General features: G+C 39.7%; 2 protein-coding genes across 4 annotated transcripts in view; one reads left to right on the plus strand and one right to left on the minus strand.

Annotated features, from left to right (window-relative positions):
* The window catches only part of MFSD6 (major facilitator superfamily domain containing 6), a 78528-nt gene that overhangs the window by 30927 nt on the left and 19928 nt on the right, over nucleotides 1-27673 (plus strand). The window contains exon 3 of the mRNA XM_042949469.1: nucleotides 21184-21281. Within this exon, the coding sequence (XP_042805403.1) occupies nucleotides 21184-21281 (98 nt within the window). The remainder of the gene's footprint in view (nucleotides 1-21183; nucleotides 21282-27673) is intronic.
* NEMP2 (nuclear envelope integral membrane protein 2) overlaps nucleotides 1-27673 on the minus strand; it is a 98761-nt gene that overhangs the window by 20037 nt on the left and 51051 nt on the right. Inside the window, exons 9-12 of one of the 3 annotated variants that reach the window (XR_006205611.1) lie at nucleotides 14435-14571; nucleotides 7311-7556; nucleotides 6019-6133; nucleotides 3909-4088 (exon numbers count right to left, since the gene is read on the minus strand). The gene's annotated coding sequence lies outside the window, so the exon portion shown is untranslated. Of the gene's footprint in view, nucleotides 1-3518; nucleotides 4089-6018; nucleotides 6134-7310; nucleotides 7557-14434; nucleotides 14572-27673 lie in introns of those variants that run through there. The other 2 variants (XR_006205610.1, XR_006205612.1) reach the window with 2 other exon arrangements.

Below are 27673 nucleotides of genomic sequence, written 5' to 3' on the forward strand. Positions count from 1 at the left end.
AAATTTCTTTTGATGTGAAATCACATGACTTTGGAATTTACAGCAAGTATATTTCTAGGCTAATTTATGTAAAGGTGATAACTAGACTTCTTTAACTAGAAATATAAATGTATCTTAAGGATACATTTATGCTGCTGAATGTTTTAACAGCTGTGAGTAGAGCTGAGATCAAAATACATTGCAATTAATCATTTGTAAATTTGTAAATCATTGCTATCCAGTATTAGGCCATCACGTATGTTATTTGATTTAAATTTGTTTAAATTTTAAGGGATACAAAAATCTACTCAATCAACTCTGACTTTGCCCTAAAATTCTTGCACTCAAGGTCAGTTTTGCCATTCAAATGTCATTGGGAAGGGGTTATAGATTAACCATGCTTAGCCATTAATTACTAATTAATAGTAGCTAAGTATCCCAACGAGCTAGCCAGTCAGCTTGGGAAAGAAGCAAACAGCAAGAGGAAGAAAGCACAGGTGTTCCTGGTGCAAGAAGACCAAGAACAGAGAACAAGACGCTGGGCTACCAACTGAGGACACAGGACATAGGACGTGAAGTTTTGTCATTGGAGGAACAGCAATCAGCATTATAAGAAGGAGGAAACACTACTGTCGAGGTGGGGTGCTCGGGGAAGCCTTCACAGAGGAGGCGGAATTCGAGCCTGCCATTGAAGGATTTAGAGAAGGTCGTGTTTATTTACTTAAGTTTCGCTGCTTCTCCTCTCCCTTGTTCTACCATTATATTAGCTAAGTCTAGATCTGCTGGCTGTCAGATCCTATTCTCACCCTCCGTGGCAGGGTGCTGATTTCTGCAGGCTGCTTCTCCCAGGACCTGGTCTCCTGGCTTCTGCGTGGGTTCAGCCCATCCAGTAGTTCTCAACCAGCAGACATAGGAGGAATGCTTTCAGGACTCCTGCTGCTCAGGCTGCACTCAGACCTGTTACTTACGGCTCCCTAGGGTGAACCCAGGCATTCACACTTCTTCAAGTTTCCTGGTTGGTTTTGGTTGATTTCATCGTGTGACCAAGATTGCTAACCACCAAGCTGGTGAGAGGCACAAGTGGAGGACTAGAGGGAGGGAGGGAGGAAGGGAAAAAATCCAGGGCATTTCCTTCTTTTTAGCTCCTGCAGTGTCTTCTGTGAGTTTTGGCAACTGTTCTCTTCAGTCCTTTCAGGTGGATCTTTCCCAGCTTTGGGGACTTTCCTCAGAGGCAGATCAGTGCTCAGCTACTGTGGCTCTCCGCACAGCCCTCTTCAGTCTCTACCCTGCCCCCCAGACTCTCAGTCTTTCTCCTCAGCTCTGAAGACCCCTGTGCCCTGTCAGGCAGCATCTCTCAGAGCTGCTGTACCTCCCTGTGGCCCACCACCATGGGTGGCCCTGACCCCTGCTAACATGCCCATTCCCGTCAGCCTTCCACCATGGGCCTGCCAGAGGCTGCCTGAGTTCCCTCACCAGACTGGGCTTCTCAACACTTCCTTGCAGTTCTTGGTGAAAATGCAAAAAAGAGTGTGGACCTTAAGCAACTTTTTTCTCTTCTCATTTTTTTCAATGTTCATATGTTTTTGGGAGAGAGAGAGAGAGGCCGACCGACCAACGCCACGAGGGAGGGGCAGAGAGAGGGAGACTGAGAATTCGAAGCAGGTTCCCGAATGTCAGTGCAGTGTCTGACGTGGGGTGCAAACGCAGCCACCCACGTGCCCCTGTCTTCTCATTTTTTAAAGGAGACTTAATTTTCACAGTAAATTTGTAGTTAAGTAATACATTCTCTACAGGAGCAAGTATTTCTCTTATTTAAAGATCAAAACCCTGCATATTTGTTCAGTTTAGCGGAACGGCTATTTAGGCTTAGAGAACTGCAGGTTCATGGGATGTAGGGCCTACCACTGAAAGGACTGGGAGATTCGAGGCCAGGTGGGTGCTGGGATTAGGAATGCAAACTTTATCCTGGAGGCAGTAGGGAATCACTGCAAGGTTCAGAGCAGGGGAGAGTCATAGATTTTTATTTACTTGCAAAGCAGTAGGTAACTTTGAAGCAGGGAACCCACTGAGAGGGTTCTTAAAATAGTCCAAGGGAGAGCTGAACAGGGAGAAATGATACAGACCTGAACTACAGCAGCACCAACAGAAATTGAGGGAAGGGATGGATTTGGGAGGTAAAATTAACAGAATGGTTTGTATGTGGGAAATAAAGTAGAGTTCCCCATGTTTCCAGTTTGGGTATCCAGTGTCCAGTTTAGTGGTTCCTCTAAATCCAACAGGAAATTCAGGAAGGAGATGCAGATTCGGGGCAATGCAATCTGAATCATAATTGGGCTTGAAATTGGAACATCTATTTGGGAATGTCTAACAGAGAGTTGATTATTCCAAGCCTGAAGCTTAAGCTGTATCTCCAAGCTTAGGATTGGGGATATCGATTTGGGACAGTTGAAACTGTGAACACAGATAAGATCAGCAAGGAAATTTTGTGGTCAAAGAAGAGAAATGGGCTGAGGAAAGTCAATTACGGTGGTCTCCAAGATTTATTCTTATTGAAACGTTGGTCTATGCTCTATAGCTTAAAGTGTGTATTCTCATGCTTAAGAATATTTTGTGCTGGGGGAGTGTGCGGTATGGTATTCACTGTAACCTTTTTCCATCTTGCTTTAGGAGGAAATGACCTTCTGAGCTCTTCTCCAATCCCATCTCTTGAGCCAGGCACCCTCTATGAGTGTTTATAAGTGGACTTAAAACATAAACAAGGAAGAGAGAAAAATAAAGGGAGAGGAATGTAAGGAGCAGAAATAGAAAGAAAGAAAAGTAGAGAAAGGAAATGCTGTTCTCTCGAGGGGAGGGGATGGTTTCTTCTTGTCCTTATTCATGAAAGGCACTGCCACATAGTGGTTCCAGACACAGGCTTAGAGTCCCATTGCCTGGTTTCAGAGCCCGGCTTCGCCTTTTGGAACTGTGTGGCTGTGGACAAGTTATGTAAGTTTTTGCATCTCTGTTTTGTCATCTGTAAATAGGGATACTGTTAGTACCTACATCTTAATTGTTGTTTTTATTTCTTTTAATGAAGACTAATGAGATAAAGTAGGGCAAGTGCTTAGCACAGTGGCTGGCATATATTAGGAGTTCAGTTGATTTTTTAAAATTATTACTTGGTCAATCCTCGGCTATATCATGTTGCTTATACAAGAGCCATTGACTATGACAAAAACGCAGGGGCTTAGCACAGTATCACAAGTGTACAGGTCATTAAGCCTGCAAAGCCCAAATGTTTGTGGTTTTCAAAATTTTCAAAACTAACACTCTTTTCAAAAACATTTTGATCAAACTGAGTTTTTCTCCGCCTCCCCCTCCCCATTTTATGACTATAGACTGTTTATATACTCTCTGGTGCCATTTTTTAGGGTTTGGTAAGTATAAGCTACCATTTCTGTAATAGCTGACATACAGAGTGATTATAATTGTAACTGTCATTATTTATATGTGATAGATTTCTATTTTTTCTATTTCTCTCCCACTTTACCTTCAAAGACATTGATATCCATTTTTATAGGAAAAGCCTTTTAGAGCTGTTACAAGCAAGTATAGATTCTCATTATTAAAAAGCTGTGAGCTATAGAATCTCAAAAGTAGAACTTATGATCAAGAGTTGAAAGGGAGTAATTTGCTTTTTATAGTCCCTTGAAAAGAGCAACTCTGCAAAGAAATACATTACCATGTTATAGCTACCAGGCTGACTTGTTAATAACAGCATTACTGATAATTGAGCCATTCATAGTTCAGAACAAAGGCCATTATGGTAAGGTAGTGTAAGTGAATCCAGGACTTTTATTTATTGGTGTCATATTTGGTTTATTTTCTCTTCTACCTCTGGTGGCTGGGTTGACCCAGGTGCTCACTGAGTTAAAGAGAACAGAACTCACTCTGTATGAGCTGTAACTTGTGGTTGTGGACAGCCTCCTGCCCCTGCAATCTCACAGGCTGAGGTGATGTCTGTCAGGGTGTGCACCAGCAAGAGTAAACACCGCTCCTGCAAATTCATTACCTAGACCACACTGTGGGACCAGTTCTGCAGCCCCTGGGGTGCTCAAGTGAGACATTTTCTGTGGAATGAAAATTGCATTTTAAGGTATAGCCTTATCTGGAAAAACTTAAACACATGCAGAAAGACATGTACATGGACACTTACTTGCTTATGCAGCTTTCTAACAGTGGAAAAGAGAGTCTAAATATCTATCAACTGGAGAATAAATATGTTCAATATGGTATAGTCATAAGATAGAAGCCTATGCAAAAGGTAAAAGGAATGGACTAGATCAATATGCCAACATGGAAAGCTCTCAAAAATATGTTGAATGGGGGGTTGTGCCTGGGTGGCTCAGTTGGTTAAGCGTCCAACTTCGGCTCAGTTCAAGATTTCACAGTTTGTGAACCCCCACATAGGGCTCTATGCTGACAGCTCAGAGCCTGGAGCCTGCTTCAGATTCTGTGTCTCCCTCTCTCTCAGCCCCTCCCCAGCTCTCTCTTTTTCTCTCTGTCTCTAAAAAATAAATAAACATTAAATAAAATCTTTAAGAAATATATTGAATGGGGAAAAAGCAAGTTTCAGAATGATACATAGTTTGGTACATTTATGCATATCTTCACAATGCATTTTATTTATTTATTTTTTAATTTTTTTTTATGTCTATTTATTTCTGAGACAGAGCATGAGTGGGGGAGGGGCAGAGAGAGAGGGAGACACAGAATCCAAAGCAGGCTCCAGGCTCTGAGCTGTCAGCACAGAGCCCAACGCAGGGCTCGAACTCACAGACCGTGAGATCATGACCTGAGCCGAAGTTGGACGCTTAACAGACTGAGCCACCCAGGAGCCCCTTCACAATGCATTTTAAAAGCTACACATATTTTAAGGTCGCCTTGGTGGCTCAGTCGGTTAAGCATCTGACTTCATGAAGCTCAGGTCAGGATCTCACCATTCATGAGTTCAACCCAGATTCGGGCTCTATGCTAACAGCTCAGAGCCTGCAGCCTGCTTCAGATTCTGTGTGTGTGTGTGGGTGTGTGTGTGTCTCTGCCCCTCCTCCACTGGCACGCTGTCTCTCTCTCTCTCTTTCAAAAATGAATAAACATTAAAAATATTAAAAAAAAAATAAAAGCTACACATATTTTTATGGGTATATCTATATCAAAAGACATTTAAATTTGGAGAGGAAAAATATATTTCAAATTCCTATTAGCCCTGGACAGGATGTAGAAAGGAGGTGACTGGGATGGGGAACAAAGAGGACAAGAGGAACCTCCACTTTATCCATAATATTTAATTTTTAAAGAAAATATGGAAAAATACTCATAATTTTCCATTCTTGGTGCTAGATATATACCTTGCAGGTTTTTTCTGGATTTTCTGTTGGAAAACAGCTGAAAGCTTGTCTACTTATAGTGAATCATTATAATTATACTTATATAGAATTGTGTGTTAGTGTAACTGTATATATTTTATAGACACGTATTATATACCAATATGTCAAACATTGAGAATTTGTGCCCCTGATATGTACATTGCCCATGTGTTTACTCCTAAGTAGCATATATATAAATGACTAAAAGTGTATTTTATATAAGTATCATGGCCTCAGGTCTTTCAAATGAGATCAGATGCAAATTTATACTATCTTATTGGGAATTAATATCAAACTGCCCAACAACCATGTTTTGGGTAGCAAGTACATTTCTTTATATACAAAAAGAAATTAAGGTACCAAAAAGACAAGTGAAATCCCAAAGACCATACAGTTTATTACAGGCAGTAAGCCCAAGTATGAGTGTTTGTACCAGCAGTTTAATTATTTTGAGTCATACAGTGCCCATTTACTGCCTTTTTTTGTGTGCAGTCAAAAATCTAAGTAATCTGACTAATTATATTTCTACTTCTCCATGGAAATATTTACCAGACTGCAATTATATAATTGTGTAGGATACTTTCAAGAGTGGATAAGAAAAGAAATTTTCTTAGAAGTTTACTACGAAGCATACCTCTCCAAAGCCTTTCCAACTGGAAGGAAGAATACTGCTCCGTTCTTATTGCTGAAGTAGTAAGCGTCTTTTCTTCACCTTTTCTCTGCTGAAAATAGCATCTCTGAATAGTAATCTATAAGCAGACAAACAGTAATTTGTTAACTTTTCCTGAAAAAGATAATCCACAGATTGAAGCTCAGACATTTTCAAAAAGAGTAAATGTTATTACATTTGTCTAGGTACTGTATCTTTGAACCATGCCGCAGTGTTTTGAAGTTGACCACTGGGTACCGTGAGGAATCCTCATGGATGAAGTGTTGGCCATAGTCCTTGGCTGTGACTGTGGAATGTTGGCCAGACATTTCATTCCATTTAGAAGAATGAGAAAGAGAAGGGAGCAAATTGGTCTAGCCTTGACTTCAGTCACCTTTTCAAGCCCTGGTAGAATTGTGGGGTAGTCTGGTAGCTATCCTGTTTCCTTTTGTTCTTCTTTTTGCCAGTCTACCTATAGGGAGTGTGTGTGTGTGCATGACCTAGGTTCAGATCTCACACTTACTGTATGACCTTGGTTAAGCAGCAATTTAGCTTTGTTAAGCCTTTTAGGTTCCTCATTTATAAAATGGGGTTAATAATTGTACTTAGCTTCATAGCATTGTGATTAAGATTAAATGACATAATGGATAGCAATGCTAAGTGCTCAACTATAAACAGTAGGTCGTATTGTTACTGTTATTATTAATTGACTCCTTCAACAAGTATTTATTAAGCACATACTAGATGACAGAGACTTTCCTAGACCCTGGAGCTATATCAAGCGTGTAGTAAGATAAACACAGGCTCCTCATGGAAGGAACTAACATACGGTTGGGGTAGACAATAAGCAGTTAACAGATTATTTTATTTCTGAGGATAATGAGTAATATATGGCAAAAATAACACAGGATGAGGGTTCACAGAGTGACTGAGTAGAGGAGACTGTTTTAGCTTGGGTGGGCTAGGAGAAGTGACTTTCTCTGAAGAAGTGACATTTGAGTAGAGTCCTGAATAGAAGCCACCCAGTGAAGATTTGGGGCACCGAGGAAACCACAAGTGTGAATGGCCTAATGTGAGAGTGAGGACTAACGGGAAGTCAGCAAGGTGGACAGGGATCCTGCAAGGCCTTGAGGACCACATTAAAGGATAGCATGTGACACATCTAAGAGAAGTGGGAGCCACTGGCGAGTTTGAGCAAGTGGTGATATGAACAGATTTCTGCTTTTGTGTTTTTTAAAAATATCTATATGAGTGGTAAATTTATCATCATTATTTACCTTGTTCTACTTTAGAAGGGTCCCAATTTACTTCAGTCTCTGAGTTACAGAGAAATTATAAGTTGTTTTCTTCTTGAGTCATAAACTGGTAATCCATGCACTACCTTTGTTGATTTAATGCCCTCCACCAATCCAGGTGAAGGTTTTGAGTTTTTGTGGGGTTTTCTTTTTCTTCTCTTTTTTTTCTTTCTTTCTTTCTTTTTTTTTTTTTTTTAGCAACTTCACAATTCAGAATAGCCATGCAATCTAGAGGATAAACAAAAAATAAACATTAAACATTTAAAAATCTCCAACTTTAACAAAAATATAATTATAGGATGATACTACAAAAATAATAATAGTTGGTATGCTACCATTTGAGTGCTTATTATAGAAAAGTGCTTACGAAGGCATGTGCTAAATACTCTATGCCACACCCTCATTTAACTCTTTTAGTGGCCTTGTGAGTTAAGCATTGGTAGGTCTATTTCAAAGAGGAAAGGTTCAGAGTAGTTAAAAAGTTGCCCGTGGTGACACAGTTAGTTAACAGCAGAGGTAAGATTCAAACCCAAGCCATTCAGATCCCAAAGCTCATGATCTCAGCTACTTTATAGATTCATGGGCACAGACTTAGAGTGGCAAGTATTGCCCCTTTATGCAACCCAGTCTTACCTCTCAGTCTTCTTCTTTTCTGTTGTGGATGACCAGTGTCAGTACAATTTTTTCACCTGTTTCAAGTACCTTCCTTTATCTTCCTGGTAAGACCTCCATTCCTCTAAAATGCCCCATTCTCTCAAATTATTCCTTTTACCCCCGATGAAATTCACATTTCTCCAGATTAGCTGCCTTTCAGTAGTGTGAGGATCAGAGTAATATAAAACTCACACTGAATATAAGTGGAAAAAACTAATGTTTCTCATGATGGCTGTGTATCATATAGAGTTAATTCACAAATATTATGTTCACTCAATGTTTTTTTAAAAGAAGGCTTTATTAAAGACCAGATCCTGTTCTAGGATACAATGTTGAACAAGATAGACACAGCACCTCTATCATGGGGGCTCACATAGTGTGGAAGACCATAAAACAAACAAAAGTGTTGGGTGCTACGGAAATGTTAACTTAGGCACCTAAGACATTGGGAATGGGAAAAGAATAAAGCAAGTAAAACTGAAAGTTCTTTTGGGCAGGATTTACTGTAGCTGGAGCAAGGGAGAAGTTATTTTGTGAGCTAGATACCACATAGGTGGTGGTGCTACCCACCAAGGAAGGGAACCCAGGGAGGCGGGGAGAGGATACTGGAGTATGGACCTTGTGTGAAGCCTCTGAGACAGTGGAGATGCCCACTGTTGTATTTGTAAGTCTAGATCTTGGAAGAGAGGAGGAGGCTGGAGAGAGGTCTTTTGGGGAACACTGACTGGCATGTAAGTAGGACAACTAGCTCCATCCCATGATTTCAGTTTTCTGTAACCATCTTCCTTCTCTACCTCCCTTCAGCTAGTAGATCCATTTTGGGAAACCATTTACCCCAAATAAGGAACGTGTTACTATCAGTGTTACTTCTGGAAGCAGTGCCTACCATAGAGCAGGACTATTGAAAAGAGGCAAACGCAGTGCTTCTAAGATGGGGATGAAAATTATATCCTAAAGTCAGAACCTGAAGTCTTGATGATTATTTCTCTAATGTTCTCTTGATGTTATTCACTCATAACTCAAGGCCTTCATCCTAGAGTGAGCCACTATTCACCCTTAGGAATGGTGGCCCCTGCATTTCCATGGGACTGGAGAAACATAGTACTGGAGGGAATATGATGCCCCAAATAGCCTAATGGCTTAGGTGTGATTTTTTGTGCTTAGGGCTTACTTGATAAGTGCAATTTAAACTAAGAAAGCAAATCAAGACCAGCAAACAAATCAATTACTATTTTTTAATACACATGCCTGAAGGTAAAATTATTTTTTATTGCCTTAACTGAGGAATGCCACTGATAACTGGAATATACTTTATTCCACAGATTCTTGTATCTTTTAGAGGGAACCATTTTATTCTCAGTTTCCTAATTAGACTACATTAGAAAATCATTATTTCCATTTCTGATTTCTAGATCACCAATAAAAATAAATGGAAATAATATTGTAGGCTTTACAATTTATACAGTTTTCATAAATATTTTTATTGTTATAGCCACTTGACAAAACAGTTAAGTTTTGTTATATTCATTTTACAGTGGCTTGATGAGAGCCGGATAACCTCCATTGGTGGAAAAGACATGTTGACTCCCTGGGGGCCTGGGGTGGAGCACCTGAGAATCTGCAGCCAGGGTTCATGGAGCCCCAGGGTAGGTTCCTAATTGTGTCAGAGAACATGGGTATTAAGAACAGAGAAGCCCAGGGGTGCCTGGGTGGCTCAGTCGGTTGAGCGTCCAACTTCGGCTCAGGTCATGATCTCACGGTCCGTGAGTTCGAGCCCTGCGTCGGGCTCCATGCTGACAGCTCGGAGCCCGGAGTCTGTTTCAGATTCTGTGTCTCCCTCTCTCTCTGACCCTCCCCTGCTCATGCTCTGTCTCTTTCTGTCTCAAAAATAAATAAACCTTAAAAAAAAATTTAAAAAAAAAAAAAAAAAGAACAGAGAAGCCTGTTGCTATGGACTGAATTGTGTCCACCCTGAAATCCATATGTTGAAGCCCTAACCCCGAGTGTGATGGTATTTGGAGATGGGGCCTTTGGGAGGTGACTAAGGTTATATGAAATCATCAGGGTGGGGCCTTCATGATGGGATTAGTACCCTTATAAGAAGAGACACTAGAGAGCTTGCTCTGGCTCTTTCTCTCCACCATGGCAGGACACAGTGAGAAGGTGGCCATCTGCAAGTCAGGAAGAGGGTTTTCAGCAGAATCCAACAGTGCTGGCACCCTGTTCTCAGATTTCCATGTTCCAGAACTGTTAGAAAATAGATTTCTCTTGTTTAAGCCACCCATTCTGTAGTATTTTGTTATGATAGCCTGAGGTGACTAAGACCTATGTCCTAACAGAGCAAGGAGAGCCTGAGAAGGATAGAGAGGGCTGGGATTCCCAAAGATTCTAAGAGTCAGAGGATACTGGAGTAGGAGTGATGTGTGGCTTAACATTGGGATGACTGTGAGAGTGAGTCAAGCAGTGGTAAACTTCTTTTTCTGCATGTGTACTCCATTCCTGGTGGCATTCACATTGGTTGGATGGGCAGATCCACCATGCATGACTAAGAAGGAACAGATTTGCTATGATTGCCCAAGGTCTGCCCTTCTGAATGGTGGGGTGGGGACTCAGCCCAGGTCTCTGGCTGGTAGATCCCATACTCTTTTCAGTGAATCAGATAATAATGTTGGCATCCATCAAAGTAGATGAAGACTAGTTTCATTATTACTTGATTACTCTTAACCAAGTTACTCTTAATTATGAATACTCTTTCGTTACTACTAAGTTATTACTATTAAGTTATTCTTAGTTCTATCAACAAGATTTTGTTAGAAATCTAGTATGTTTCAAATGCAAGTAGAATATCACAGCAAATTTTTGTGAAACAAGATTTTTAAGGTAGAATGGTCATTGGTGTGTGTGTGTGTGTGTGTGTGTGTGTATGTGTAAAAGAGTACCCTTTCAATTTCTCTGTTTGCCTCCAATCCTCATGGTCAGGGTGGAGGAGGTCTGCTGACTATGGGAAGGGTGTAGGATTTGACAGCAGAAGTCCTCAAGTTGAGTCTTGGTTCTGCGATTTGTTTAGTTTTGTGACTCTGGCAACTTGGTTCACCTTTCAGGGCCTTGATTTCTTCAGCTGCAAAATAGGATTCATGAGAACTCTTGCCCTTCCTATTTCAGAAGATTATTGGCAGGAACAAATGAGATAGTAAGTGGGAAAAATGCTAAAGAATTGGAGAACATTATAGAAATACTAGTATGGGGGCACCTGGGTGGCTCAGTCGGTTAAGCGTCCGACTTCGGCTCAGGTCACGATCTCGCGGTATGTGAGTTCGAGCCCCGCGTCGGGCTCTGTGCTGACTGCTCAGAGCCTGGAGCCTGTTTCAGATTCTGTGTCTCCCTCTCTCTCTGACCCTCCCCCGTTCATGCTCTGTCTCTCTCTGTCTCAAAAATAAATAAACGTTAAAAAAAAATTAAAAAAAAAAAAAAAAAAAAAAAAAAAAGAAATACTAGTATGAAGGGTTAGGCATGGTGAGGGGCCTGCAGTAAGCAGAGGTCTCAAGGCCACTGAGGTTGATGGTCTTTTTTCCTTAATGTCACAAAAGAGGGGGAAGAGGAGTGGGTTTGGACAGAATCTAATATTCAGTTACAGTTTCCTATTTTGAAAAAAATGGAACAAAATTTCTAGTCATAAAAATGTATTAATTGACAGGTTTGGGGCAGGAGTTTACTGAAATTGTATTTTTTTGTTCTTTCTTGAAAAACCCATAACCTAATTTTCACTTCAGGGAAAGTGTTTAGCATTGTGAGTTGGGATTACATTGAATTAAGTCTGAAAGCTAGTGAAAGTTCAAGAAAGAGAGAAAGAGAGGGAGATAGCTCAAATTCAGTGTTGGTAGGTAGAGTAGTTGACTCTTCACAGTGGGTTCTGTGGAGCTACTTTAGGGATCAAGGAAAGGAAAAGATCCGGGCAACTTTCAACCCCCTGGTGGGCTAAGCCCATCTCAAAGACCTCCCAGGCGGGTCTAGAGACCTGAAGTGTTGATGAACACAGCCTGAGTCGGTGGTTGGACCTACACAAGATGGAGACTCTTAGCCCCTGTCTTTGCTCTCCCCTTACAATCCTGTTAGGGGTGTGTGTGTGGGGGGGTGCCCCTCCCTAATTTCTGTTTCTTACCCAGCCCAAGCCAGATAGTCAATTTCTGATTATTTGGTTTCAAAGTCTGTCTGCTTGGGGACAGAAATCCTGGCTCACCTTGTGTGCTGCCTTAGCATTGACACATGAACTTTCTGGGGCTACCTCAGGAGAAATAGGTTTTTGACCCATTTTATCTCATAACAAAATTTTCCTCTTAACTTTTCTTTTTTGATCCAGGATATTGGGCAGCTGTTGACTGGCATTTGCTTTACTACTTTACTCTTATGCCATTCCTCTTAATGATTCATCAAAGTTTAAAATGTTAACTGTCTTCTAAAGTCAACTCAAACATATATCCCACTTCCTTGATCCAAACGCATAGCTGTTACCATAGCTATGGTATGGTAACCATACCATACCATAGGCATAACCACACTAGCGTCACCAGGCCCTGTCGTTACTGGTCCAATCCACAGGCGTTTCTTCAGTCCCTGTGAAGAAGTCTAGGTCTGACTTCATGTAGGAACCCTGGAGTAGGAACACAGCACATTGTTGTTATCTAGCAAAAGAGCCAAAGGGCAAGGGAGCAGGGACCTTGACTTTCACTGGCTAATGGATTTTGAGGCCCCCATTCTGCCTGTCTGGACCTCTATTTCCTTGTCTTTATAAGACGGTTGGACTTAATGGCTGTGGCTTCTTTGAGTTCTGACTCTAATGATCTAACTTTCTACTGTGGTTGGTTTTAGTATGTGAAAAACCACACATCAGACCTCACTGCTCCCTGCCCACCCCTGCAAGGACTCAGACTCTGAATGGGTTTTGCTGAGAAATCAGAAATGTGCACACTGCCATTCATGCAAACTCATCCAGACGATGCCATGACAACAGACTGTCTGGTCAGAGATGGGCAATGTGATTTATGATAGTGGATCTGTATAGAGGATTTTCTTTCTGGAAGGCCAGTAGATTTGAATGGAAGTTAGAACTATAAAACTTGGACATTTATCCATGTACTGGCTCCGAATTTGTAAAAGACTTGGCTGCCCTTGCTGAGATGTTTGCATTTTATTTTATTTGCATTTTATTTAATGCTAGTGAAGGCAGTTATGACCATTCCTGAGAAAAGTCTACTGCCAGTATGTCTGTGCCCTGGATGACATCACTTCAGACAAGGTGCAGCCTAGGCCCCACCATGCTGCCTGTTGTAAAAACGTATTAATTAGCACTGTTTGTCAAAGCCTTTCACTCTACATCAACCACTGGAAAAGTAAATAGCAGTCCCCTAGATAACATAAATGAATAAATATAGTTGGATTGGGTTGTACAAACTGCTAACAATTTTTTTCTAAGGGTGCAGCCTCATGCTGACTTCAGAAGCCCAGGGCAGCTACCACTGGAATCATACATTTTATTTCTGATCCACGGAATAAATAGCTCTTGAGTAAAACACGGCATTCTTTACTAAATTTTGTTGGAATTCTAAGTAACCTTGGAGATCATTTTTGTGGCCTGAATTGTGTCCCCTCCCCCAAATTCATATACTGAACTCCTAACCTCTAATACCTCAGAATGTGACTGCATTTGGAGACAGGGTCTTTAAAGAGGTAGTTAAGTTGAGGGGCACCTGGGTGGCTCTGTCAGTTAAGCGTCTGACTTTGACTTGGGTTATGATCATGTGGTTTGTGGGTTTGAGCCCCATGTTGGGCTCTCTGCTGTCAGCGTGGGGCCTGCTTCGGATCCTCTGTCCCCCTCGCTCTCTGCCTTCCCACACTTGGGCTATCTCTCTCTTTCTCAAAAATAAACATTTAAAAAAATTTAAAGGGTAGTTGAAATGAAGTCATTAGCGTAGACCAGTGTCTAATATAATGGGTGTCCTTATGAGAAAAGGAGATTGGGACACAGGCACACATTGAAGAAAGACCATGTGAGGACACAAGGAGAAGACAGCCATCTACAAGCCAAGGAAAGAGGCCTTAGAAGAAACTAATACTGCTGATACCTCGATCTTAGATTTCTAGCCTCCAGAATTGTGAGAAAATCAATTCTGCTGTTTAATCACCCAGTCTGAGGTATTCGTTATGGTAGAGCTAGCAAACTAATACCATCACATAGGCTTAGCTTGAGCCCAGTTTAGATTTCTTTCCCCCTAATCCTCGGCAGATGGTTACTTAGTCTTTGGCCGCTTCTAGTGATGTGGAACTTGCTACCTCACAAGGTAGCTAAGATCTTGTCTCACTTAGGACTCTTTCACTTGAGGAAGCAGAAAACCTTACTCAAAGGGGCTTAAGGAAAACAAGGAATGTACTGTCCAACTGCAAAGTCTAGCAGATACCTGTAGGGGTAGCTTTAATCGGAGCTCATATGATGCAGTCAGAACCTGGGTTTCTTCGTCTACCAGCTCTGCCTTCTACTGGGTAGGTTTCCTATGCCTATGCTGGAAGTCCCAGGTCGGTCCAGGATCAGATCCAGCTGAAAAGAGAGAATGCTTTATTTTCTTAGTTTCTGCTTAGCAGCTAAAACAATTTCTATTGTACTGACTGCTCACAGGTCTGACTTGGGGTTAACATAGCCCCTTCCCTCCTCAGCAGAAAAGGCCTTTATGAATGTCCCTCATACAGCTTTGTCTCTCCAGTTCTCTCATGGATTTTCCACGGGGCATCTTATCCCAGACTCCCCACTATTCTTTCCCCTCCTTATTCTGGCTCCTTTCTTTTTTGCCAGTGATCTCTTTAATTGTTCCCACTTCCTCCTGTGGTCTGGCCAAAGTCAAGAACAGTGAGACTGTTATCTCCTTTTGGTTTGGTCATGATACTCCTTCAGCCTGAATTTTGATGAACTTGTTTAACTCCCTCAAATTTAGCTTAGGGTCAACTAAAACTCTTGAGGCCTTTTTCAAATTAACTGCTATATTAAATGTCAATGATTCTTGTTTGGAAATGATAGAATTTGTATTTTATATATACCTCAGGTCATCTCATGGAAAATTTTTAAACAAAAACTTATATGGGGTGTGTGCATGTGTGTGTGTGTGTGTGTGTGTGTGTGTGTGTGTGTTTGGTCATCTAACTTTTACCCAAATGGAAACTAGAACAAAACAGCATATTGTGTCTTCCAAGTAGTTGGGTTCCATTAATTAAGGTTCTGTTTTGTTTTGAACATCCTTATTTTTCTACCTAAGATACACACAACCTTAAGAAAAAGTAGACAGATAAACTAAAGGGACAATAGAGAGGAGTAAATATGGCCAGGAACCAGCACAGTGAGCCAGCTGATGATTGCCATAATTATACTCTTAGCTTATCAATCACTGAGAGAGGAAATATTTGAAGGCAGCTAAATAAAGAATGACTTAACACCAACAGAGGCTCAGACTTCACTTTTTCTAGCAGAAAAAAAAGGAAGTATTGGTAGCTGTACAAACCATAGGTAAATGAATAGTCTTTTTCCTTCAATCACTCTTCGGACATACAATATGGTTCTTATGCTCTGTTCTACAAGGGTGGGTCCGTAGCCAGCTACGCCTGTTTAGTGATAGGAGCTTGGTGACTTGGTGTCTCTATTGATGATCCCCTTGGCTGTGCTGTGTTTGGTACGAGAGTGCCACTGATTCTTTGAGCTTTGTGGCATGTATGCTAACTCTTAGTCCTCTAGTGAGATGGGTCTGTGGGTACCCAAGAACCCTGTTATCTGCTAGTGCACATGTGTTGAAGATTCACTGCATGATGCTTCAGGAGGCCCTCAGATAAGCAAACAACAGACAGCTGTTCATTGAACTATTGCTTGTTCACAGAAATGACTTTAATATTATCTTCAACCATAGCCTATTAACATTAATCACAAATGGTGACAAATATGGACATCCATTTTTTTAATCATCCTAGTTCCAGGTCTTTTTTATAAATCAAATCATTCTTTCACATACCTATCTCTCATACACACACACACATAAAATTATAAGCATAATATATTTCATAGTTCCTATCTTGTTCATCACCGTATCCCTGGCACTTAGCACAGTGTGTTCAGTAAATATTTGTTGAGTGATGTTCTGTTTAAAGTATTTATATTTTCCCTCTAGTTATTGAATATTTATTGAGTGCCTACTGTGTGCCAAGCACTGGGGATAAAACCTAGCCAATATTACATGATTGATCTCACCCCGCATGAAGCATACAGCCAGGTTGTTGACACACAGGTACAACTGAGATAAGAATTATGAGGAGAGGCACATGATAACAGCTGTGGTCACATATAAAGGAATTGAGTGAGATCAGAAGGAAGGGTAGGACATCAGGTCATATTGAGGGATAGGTTGGGACAGTAGCCCAGTGGGTCCATTTGGCATTTGTGTGGCTGGAGGACAGAGAGCTAAGCAGAACATTGTACCAGATAGGCTGCAGAGAAACATGTTTTATAATAGAATCTTGTTTCTATCAGCTGCTTTGTTTCAAAGGTTCCCATTGTGTCACATACATTTTCTGATGATCCAAGTGGTCCTTGAAGTAAATAAGCACTTTCCTGAAGTCTCTAGAGAGAGACTGCCATTTCCTTTGTCCAGGAAGAATACAATAATGGTGATGCTGATTTTTTATGTCCTTTTCTTAACTATTTGTGTCTATATGGTTTACTTACATTCAATCTCACAACAAATTCAAAAGATAGCAATAATATTGAATAGTAGCTAGGATATCATATTGTTTTCATAATTTTTTAAAAGTTTATTTTAATTATTTTGAGAGACAGAGAACGGGAGGGGCAGAGAGAGAGAGAGAATCCCAAGCAGACTCCACACTGTCAGTGCAGAGCCCATTGTGGGACTTGAACCCACAAACTGTGAAATCATGATCCTAGCTGAAGTCGAGTTGAATGCTTAACCAACTGAGACACCCAGGAGCCCAAAAAAGTACTAGTTTTTTTATAAAATAACCACCAATTTGTCCTTCCAATACTGTGAATTGTGGTTGTGTAAGAAATTATAATGTCATAAACACTTTTTTTCTCCTGTTATATTTTGCTCAAATACAGAATCAAGGTGCAGGGGCACTTTGTCAAGGTGACACTTGTCACACGTTTGACAAGTGATTTGGGTTTTCCATGGTGTAGTTGTTTTCTGCTAAAGCATTTGCTTCCTACCAATCGTGTTCATCCTCTTTATAGAGAAGTTCACTTATATCAACCACCTATTCTAAAATAGCCTTTATTTCTTGCCTAATTTTATACTTACTGACTTCCTGTTGTGAAATAGGAAAGTGATGAGGTTGTCTCTGAGCTTCTTCATTATAGATGCTCATTAGGTATCTGTATCTCAGTGAGAAGCATTTTTCACCCTATTCTTCTGTACTTCCAGACCTCATAGTGCTCAGGAATATTCTAGGACTCTGAACATGTGCTCTATATTCAGTATAAAGAATTTGACCGTCCAGAAGATGATCTAGTAAAACATTTTTAATTTCTTTTTATTCCAAATCCTTAATTTCATAGGTGTGCATGAATTCATTTGCTAGGGCTGCCACAATAAAGCACCCCAGATTGGATGGCTTAAACAACTAGAAATTTATTTCCTTAACAGTTCTGGAAGCTAAAAGTCCAAGATCAAGATGTCAGCAGGTTTTATTTCTTCCGAGGAACTTTCCGCTGTCTTCATCCCGGCCTTCTCTCTGTGCCTGTCTCTGACCTGTTCTGTTCTCTTCTTATCAGGACACCAGTCATACTGGATTAGGACCCACCCACGCGATATCATTTAAATGTCGTATTTAATGATATGTATTTAATGATATGTATACGTATTTAAAGGCCGTATCTCCTTATATAGTCACACTCCAAGGTACTGAGGGTTAGGACCTGGGACTTCAACATATGAAATTCAGGGGGACACAATTCAGCCCATAACAGTGAATGAAATGTCAGTTTAAAAATTTTTTTAATGTCTATTTATTTTTGAGAAGTGGGGGAGGGGCAGAGAGAGAGGGAACTACAGAATCCAAAGCAGGCTCCAGGCTCCAAGCTGCCAGCACAGAGCCCGATGCGGGGCTCGAACCCACGAACCGTGGGATCACGACCTGAGCCAAAGTTGGACATGTAACCGACTGAGCCACCCAGGTGCCCCTGCCTGTTATTAATCTTAAAATTGAGCGTCTGACTTCAGCAGGGATAATAACATCTACTCTGCAGGCTTGTTGTGATAATTACAACACAGTGAATCACCCAAAATAAGCACTCAATAAATTGTAGCATTATGTTAGTAGTAGTAGTAGTAGTAATTATTTTAAAGAAAAGCATCCAAGTACCCTCTTGTTTTCTGACAGTACTTTTATTCCAGAATTCCAAAAGAGAGAGGAACACTATCATTTCGTCCTCATCAACCATTCTGGGGTAGCCATTGCTTCAAGAAATCAGCAAGAGTAAAATTGTGAATTGTGAGCAGAAAGGCAGCATTTTGACCCATGAAAAGGGAAAATAATTAGATATGTATTTATTGAATAGTCACTGAAAAGTATTTCAGCAACCTAAGAATCTCTTTAATACGTGAAAGGGATATTTAAACTGACATATCACTGGGAAGCTGTGTGGCATGACCTAGACCAGTGGTTCTTTACCCTGGCTTAGTATCTGAATAAACTGGGGAGGTTTCTAAAGCACAGTGCGTGGGTTCCAGCCAGAGAGATCTTTATTGAGACTAGCATGGGCCTTGACATCTGTCGTTTTTAATAGTTACCTGAGTAAATCTGATGTATAGCCAAGAACTAATGAGCTAGATCAGGGCTTAGCAGGCTTCAGCCCTTGGGCCAAATCTGGCCTGCTGCCTGTTTCTGTATGGCCCAGAACTAAAGGCGGTTTCTGTATTTTTAAGTGGTTGAAAAAAGTCAAAGAAGAATAATATTTTGTGTTGCATAAAAACTACAGTTGACCTTTGAACAACATGGGTTTGAACTGTACAGGTCCTCTTATACACAGAATTTTTCAATAAATATAGTATGGTACTGCAAATGTATTTTCCTTATGTTTTCCTTAGTAACATTTCCTTTATCTTATTAGAATATAGTATATAATACATATAACATATAAAATACATTAATTGACTGTTTATGTTATTGGTAAGGCTTCCAGTCAATAGTAGGCTATTGGTAGTTAAGTTTTAAGGGAATCAAAAGTTATATGTGGATTTCCTACTATGCAGGGGGTTGGCACCTCTAATCCCTGCATTGTTTACAGGTCAGCTGTCTATGAAATTTAAATTTCACCGTTCATAATTCAAATCTTACTGGAATACAGCCATCCATGCTCCCTCATGTACATATTGTCCATGCTGGTTTCACACTACAGTGGCAAGGTTGAGTAGTGGCAACAGACCTACAAAGCCTAAACTATTTATCGTATGGCCCTTTACAGAAAATGTTCACTGACCCCTGAGGCTATGTCAAGGTCATCAACAGAGTTAGATTAGAACTTAAAAAGGAGACATGGGTTGTGTCATTTGTATGTTTGTGTGATGTATTTTGCATTTTAATTTCCTGTGGGCTTTTTGTTGTTGTTTCCCAGCAGAAGGACCCTTGTTGATGGATCTGTATAGCAAGTTTCTTCAGGAAATTTTTATCAAACAGGATCTAAACATATGCTTTTTTCCTCAAAACATTCACGTACAAAGAACATAATGTCCACAGAATATGATAACCCAGACCGTTTCAACACTGAAGATCTCCTAAATCTCTTTTAATATCTATTTCCTATCCCATCCCTGCCCCTCAACCATTTTTGTCTTCCCATCCTTCTGTTCCCTATTTGTGGTTAATATCAGCTGGATGCCTCAAAGCATTTCCTTTCCTTGATCCAGTGTTGGGAAAAGAGAACAATGTTTATTGGATGATTTTAATATAAAAATATAGTTGAGCAAGATGAGGAAAATACCACTGACTGTTATATCGGCTTATTTCTTTTACCTTTGAATTTTCATTCACTTGAATTAAGAAAAAAAAAGCATTAAGATTAGAAAATTAAAAAAAATGGAAAACAAGTTAGAAAGAGAAATCCCTAGGGGTGCCTGGGTGGCTCAGTCAGTTAAGCATCTGACTCTTGATTTCAGCTCAGGTCATGATCTCATGGTTTGTGAGATCAAGCCCCACATGGTGCTCTGTACTAACAGCACAGAGTCTGCTTGGGATTCTCTCTCTCTCCCTCTGTCTCTGCCCCTCCTCCACTTGTGTGTGCTCACTTGTTCTCTCTCTCTCTCTCTCAAAATCAATAACTAAACTTCAAAAAAAAAAAAAAAGATTAAATAAAAAAAAGAGAGAAATCTCTACCATCAGGCTGTGTTTTATACAAAGAAACAACCACCATTTACTTCCAAACCAGCTCATCCAGTTCAGAAAGACAGAGAATGTAACGTACCACTTAAGGCCTTTATTTATTTTGTTTTTCTCACAATTTTGGTGGTGGTACTTATGAGGGGGGAAAGTGATGTTGATATATATTTATTAGTTTGGTAAGCATATGATATCATGGATTTATTTGTAAATAATGAAGATGTGTCAATTGAACTGACAGGAAAAAGTATTTGATCTCCAAATTGTTTATTATTCATCATCGGATGATAGTTTTCGATGACCTTGAGAGTCTCCTTATAAAACTTGGGTGTCTTCGATATTGCATGTGAGACCAAGTTCATATTCATGTTCTCATTTTTATCCTGTCCTTCCCCCATCAGAGTGAAGTAGCTATAATCCCAGCATGTTTACCCTACGGCCACCTGGAAGGAAGCCAGTAATGTCATTAGACATGGCAGTGTGCCCAGGCTATCTTAAAAAAGCATCAGCTCTGCTCCTAATTAAGTTTCAGGAAGGGTGATGGTCACTTTTATATTAACAAGTGTTTTTGAAAAGGCTGACAGCAGATACGTTAGAAGCAGCCTTCTTTCTCCTAAGAGTTCCTGGTTAACTTGAATTGTCTTTTAGCTTGCCCACTCCTAAGTTTGAACACTGCTGGATGATGGATGGTTTGGGCAGGGGAAGACGTAGGTAGTATTTGCATGCTTTATACCTCATTCCAGGGCCTCAACTTCTTCTCCCCTACCCCCCTTTTTTTTAGGGTTCTGTACATTGGCCTGGCTTGCAATACGGCTCGCTATATTTATATTTCCTACCTGGAAAATGCCTGGACTGTTCTCCCCATGGAAGTTCTTCAAGGTAAGTTAACAGCTGGAATTAGAATTATTTTTCTACCTGACTGAGCTATGACTGTGTAAAAGTTGAGTGGCCTTTAGCATGTGACTCTGTGAAGGAAGGGCAGACCTACTGTTTTATAGGATTTTGAAATGGTTGTTAAGGAAGAGGTGACATCAGGGGAGTTGGCTCTTCAGTTACTCTGAGTGTTCTGTGTTTGTTGAGCCAAACAAAGCTGGATTTGTCCCACACCCTTGTGATTAAACAAAGAAAAAGGAACTCTGGAATAAACTGTTATGTACAATTGTTAGGCATGCACATCCAAAGGTAGTTTTAAGTATAAAAGGATTTATCTTTTAAAGACTTTGGTATTTTGGTGTTTGTAGGTTAACTATAGATACTGGAAAAGGTTGTCATAATTATTTTATTTCTTCAGTTACTTTGATCACATCTAGTGATTTACAACTAAAGCTTTACAGTCAAGCTATTATTTTCCCATGAACTTTTAAAAGCTTTGCTTAAATATCCTGATGTGAGTTCTTCTCTTTGCTTCATTGGACTGTTTCCCTTCAACATATAACTTCGAAAAAAAAATTTTTAGGAGGCTCTGGCCATATGCCTTAGGAGCAATGAAAACTTGGATTTCTATACAAAGTTCATTGCCATATTAGCTCATATAATCTAGACTGTGTATTGAAAACCCTTGTTAGCTGCTTGGCTGAGCCATTTGGTGGTTGGCATTATGATTAAAATAAAGGTTCAGGACAAGATGATTGGAGTTGAGGTCTTCTGGGACATCCCAGGCTCCTAAATCATTAATTGTACTAAATAGTATGTGATTATACACAATTTCATTAGCTTTAGAGACCGCCATTATTATTTTCCAACACTGAGGATACAAATATAGCACAATCAACATAATTTCTCATCATGATCTGTAAGATGAAACAAAATGTATAAAATGCAAACACCAAATCCCATTGTGGCATTGAAAAAAAAAAACTATCCTTATTGAAAGGAAACATAATTTATATTCACATTATAATAAAATTAAAATATATACATAATCTAAAGGTGCTTTTCTCAGGTCTGGTGCAATAGTATAATTGATGAAAGGGGATTTTATTTGTAATAGGAAATGGAAATTTGGTCTTATAAGAAATTATTGTTCATAATAATTAGAACTCTGAAAGAGTCTTTTTTTTTTTTTATGTTTATTTTTGAGAGGGGGGGGTGGGTGCAGAGAGAGAGGGAGACACAGAATCCAAAGCAGGCTCCAGGCTCTGAGCTATCAGCACAGAGCCCAACAAGGGGCTCGAACTCACGAACCATGAGATCATGAGCTAAGCTGAAGTCAGATGCTTAACCAACTTAGCCACACAGGTGCTCCTCTGAAAGTCTTGAGGCAGAGCACGTATCTCAGCATTGTGTCATTTAAGAATAACAAAGCACTAAATATGGACTGCAGGAAAGACTTGTGTAATAACATGGCAAATGCAACACAGTTCTTTGATATCCCATTTTTAGTCCTATTGTATGAGGCAGGATTCTTGCCTCTTTATTAATTGGTATGCCACAGTGTGCAGACTCTACATTAAAAAGCTAACTGGTATGCCCGCAGAAAACAAAGCATATTGTAATAATATATGCATATATCTTTCTTTCTCCTTTTAACTTGATGTGAATTAAATTACATAAGTGACTCAAGAAAAGAGAGCAGAAGAGAAGCTTTTTAATTAAATGGTTAAAGGAACAAAAGAGGAATTTTATAAAAGGGAAAAAATAAATGTTGTTATGAATCAAAAAACTTTTTTCCTATTAATTTATCAAAGGTATATTAAATAACTACAAGAGTCAGGTAGCATGCTGGGAATGTAATAAAGGTAATAAAATGTAATAAAAAATAATATATTAACTAGGGCCCCAAGGTCTCCCCATCTGTTCTGGAAGCTGGATATGTAAACACATAATTACCACAGCATGTTAGATGGAATCAGAAAAATGTACCAGGTAACAGAGAAGCTCCTTGGAAGGAGCAGGGAGTGGAATGATAAAGATATTATTTAAAGATTTCCCAAGGAAATCACTTATGAGCTGGAGTTTGAAGGGTGCATAGGAATCCACTCTGGCATAGAGAAAATGCCACAGAGCCATGTGTCAGAGCTAAGACATGGAAAGCAGAATGGCAACTTCAGGGAAACTAAGTGTATGCCATGGCTAGAGCTTGATGGGTTTATCATCATCATCCCAAACTGCCAATCCAGGACATATTTACATAATACTATGGATACCTCAGAGTGGTTATCCCAGGATTTAGGGAGCTGGCCATGTTTGAATCCAAACAGGAATTCTGCCTCCCATGGCAGGCTATAGTTTATACCTCTGTCGTTCATTTTATTTTCCCCTGTGCTCTTAGAAATCTAGTTCCTGATCTGAAGCAAGTGAAAGGGGGATCTGTAAATACCTAGAGTCACTTTGTCTCACAGAGGGCTCTGTGACCACTTCTAAGAGTTCTTTGTGTCTAAGACTGGAGGAGACCGTTTGATACCCTAGCAGAAGTGAGTGCTGAGTGTGTTTTGGTTGTACAATGGAAACAAAATCCCTTGCCTTTGTTAGACCCATGCGCTCCCCACAGAAAATAGTGGATCACCCACGTGGAATAAATCCTGCATCACAGAAATGCGCTTCTGACTGAAGAGGTTTGTTTTGCCAGTCTGGATTCTTCCACCTTTACAGGTGTCGTCCAAGTGCTTTCAAGTCTTTGTGCTTAAGGCAGCTCTACTTAGGATGTAGGAAAGACAAGAAAAAATGATGAAAAAACACTGAGTTAATTATAGGACAAGCCCACTATCATAATAGATGCTCCTTCATTCCTTGACTGCAATTGTTACTGATGATTACCAGAGACCTAGTCTTGGCCGGGGGGGGGGGGGGGGGGGGCGCAGAGCATCTTGACAGTGAATAGTCAGCACTTCCATTCCCAGCCAGTGCCATATAAGACAATCTTCTTTTAAAAAAATAGAGGTGAGGTCTATCTCTTCATCCTGTTACCCCTTGCCTCATCCCCAGAACACCGTGAGAACTAGTATCACCTAGTGGACAACAGAATAGGAGGAGACAAGGGATGTGCTTTATTCCCTATCTTCCACTGCCTGTCTCTCCCTCTTTGGGACTGAATGTAACAGGTAAGACTGTTGGATAATGGTAGGAATTGTGAGGATGTTTCTTTTCCCAAGATCTTTTATATTTAGTGGCCAGTATTCTTGTATTCTCTTGCAGGCTTATCCTTTTAGCAGTTCAGCTACCATCTGCAGCAAACATGTTGTTCTGTAAGCAATTGGCAGCACCATATAGAGAAGCAGAAGACATATTTCCTGCCCATAAGGAGCCTGCCATTTATTTTAAAAAGAGACAGTGGGTCTAAGTCCCTAAAAGTATTGCTGGGTACAGTGGAAGGAGTAGGAGAGTTTATGTATATTTCTCAAGATCTCATTTTTAAAGACCTATAGGAATTTTCTCTGTTACTTTTGTACAAGAAACATTTAAACATTCATGGTTGTGATCAAGCATATCTATTTGTTATAAAGACCAAAAACAGATATTTTATGCTGCTTCCTATGCAGGTATTGGTTGTGAATCCTTACTAACTTTGAGATGAATGTGATCAAAATTATTCTTGCTATAAAATGCATTTAAGGCGAGTAAGACCAGTGTAGTAGGGCTGCTGTAACAAAAGAGGTCCTTCGACGTACTTGAATGGTTTAAGCACTGACAGGTGCAAATGAGGTCTGTGTCAGGTCCTTCTCTGCAGGATGCTCTATCAGTGGGAGCTGGGTTAAGATTTTGATGAAAGATGTTCTTCATTTTTACCAGTAGGAGGGCTTGAACTGATATTTATGAAGTTTTGCTCTTATTTAGTATGCCAATTCAGCCAAATAAGAACTGTGTTTTCCTTCCTCTTATGTTCTGGAAGATCATGGAGACATTATGAAAGGATAGTGCAGTCCTTATCTGACAGCAGCAATTCTAGACATGACTCTAGTCTGTTAGCATCAATATTGGAAATTGTCTGTCTGGCTTAACCCTTGAAACACAAGTCGCTTGCCACATGAATATGTAGGATAGAAAAAAATGCTCTGGGTTTAGCTTTTCAGTTGATAAACTAACATATAAAAGTCACTGGTATTAACTGTTAAAATCATTTTTTAAATCAGAATTGTCTTATAAATTGCAGTAGAGCAATTTTATTCTGTGTCACTCCCATGGTTTATTTAGTTACTAAAACTCTTAAATAACTTTTTCTTTGAAATAGGCATTATTTTGTCCACCTAAAATTCACTTTAAATGTCTTCTGCTTCAAGAATCCTGTTCTGGGCATTTTATCCCATACTTGGCTCTTCCTTTTCTGAATTGTTCTTAGATTTATGGACTGTGTTATATAGTTTAGTACTTAATTGCTATCCAATTATTTTACAAATACTAGTTTAACTTCATGATTTAGTTTTAATTCTTTATTTTTTTTAATTTAAATTCATTAGTTAACATACAGTGTAGTCTTGGTTTCAGAAGTAGGACCCAGTGATTTATCTCTTACGTATGACACCCAGTGCTAATCCCTAAAAGTGCCCTCTTTAGTGCCCATCACCCACTCAGCCCACCACCACCCACCTCCTCTCCAGAAACTCTCAGTTTGTTCTCTGTATTTAAGAGTCTCTTATGGTTTGCCTCCCTCTCTGTTTTTATCTTGTTTTTCCTTCCCTTCCTCTATCTTCATCAGTCTTGTTTCTTAAATTCCACATATGAGTGAAATCATATTTGTCTTTCTCTGACTTACTTCGGTTAGCATGATACATTCTAGTTCCATCCACATTGTTGCAAATGGCAAGATTTCATTCTTTTTCATCACTGAGTAATAGTCCACTGTATGTATGTACGTGTATATCTATATTGATATTGATATAGATATACCACATATTCTCTATCCATTCATTAGTCCATGGACATTTGACTCTTTCCATAATTTGGCTATTGTTGATAGTGCTGCTATAAACATTAGGGTGCATGTGCCCCTTTGAAGCAGTACACCTGTATCCTTTGGATAAATACTTAGTACTGCAATTGCTGGGTCATAGGGTAGTTCTATTTTTAATTGTTTAAGGAATCTCCACACTGTTTTCCAGAGTGGCTGCACAGGTTTGCATTCCTACCAGCAGTGCAAAAGGGTTCCCCTTTTCCTACATCCTTGCCAACATCTGTTGTTTAATGAGTTGTTGATTTTAGCTATTCTGACAGGTGTGAGGTGGTATCTCATTGTGGTTTTGATTGTATTTCCCTGACAGTGAGTGATGTTGAGCATTTTCTCATGTGCCTGTTAGTCATCTGGATGTCTTCTTTGGAAAAGTGTCTATTCATGTCTTTTGCCCATTTTTTAATTGGATTATTTGATTTTTGGGTGTTGAGTTTGGTAAGTTCTCTATAGTTTTTGGATACTAACCCTTTATCTGATATGTCATTTGGAAACATCTTCTCCCATTACTTCAGTTACCTTTTAGTTTTGTTGATTTGTTGATTGTTTCCTTCACTGTGCGGAAGCTTTTTATCTTGATGAGGTCTCAACAGTTCATTTTTACTTTTATTTCCCTTACCTCCCTTCGGAGACATGTCAAGTAAGAAGTTGCTGTGGCCTAGGTCAAAGAGGTTGTTGCTTGTTTTCTCCTGTGGGATTTTGATGGTTTCCTGTCTCACATTTAGGTCTTTCATCCATTTTGAATTTATTTTTGTGTATGGTGTAAGAAAGTGGTCCGGTTTCACTCTTCCGCATGTTGTCGTCCAGTTTTCCCAGCTGAAGAGACTGTCTTTTTTTCATTGGATACTCTTTCCTGCTTTGTTGAAGATTAGTTGGCCATGTATCTGTGGGTCCATTTCTGGGTTCTCTCTTCTATTCCATTGATCTATGGGTCTGTTTATATGCCAGTACCATACTGTCTTAATGATTACAGCTTTGTAATACAGCTGTAATACAGTTTAAAGTCTGAAATTGTGATGCCTCTAGCTTTGGTTTTCTTTTTCAACAATACTTTGGCTATTTGAGGTCCTTTGTGGTTCCATACAAATTTTAGGATTGTTTGTTCTAGCTCTGTGAAGAATGCTGGTGCTATTTTGATAAAGACTACATTGAATGTATAGATTGCTTTGTGTACTATAGACATTTAACAATATTTGTTCTTCCAACCCATGAGCATGGAATGTTTCTGCATTTCTTTGTGTTGTCTTCAGTTTCTTTCATAAGCTTTCTGTAGTTTTCAGCATATAGATCTTTTACCTCTTTGGTTAGGTTTGTTCCTAGGTATCTTGTGGTTTTTGGTACAATTGTAAATAGCATTGATTCCTTGATTTCTCTTTCTCCTCCTTCATTA

This window comes from Panthera leo, chromosome C1, assembly GCF_018350215.1.
Source record: "Panthera leo isolate Ple1 chromosome C1, P.leo_Ple1_pat1.1, whole genome shotgun sequence".
NCBI lineage: Eukaryota > Metazoa > Chordata > Mammalia > Carnivora > Felidae > Panthera > Panthera leo.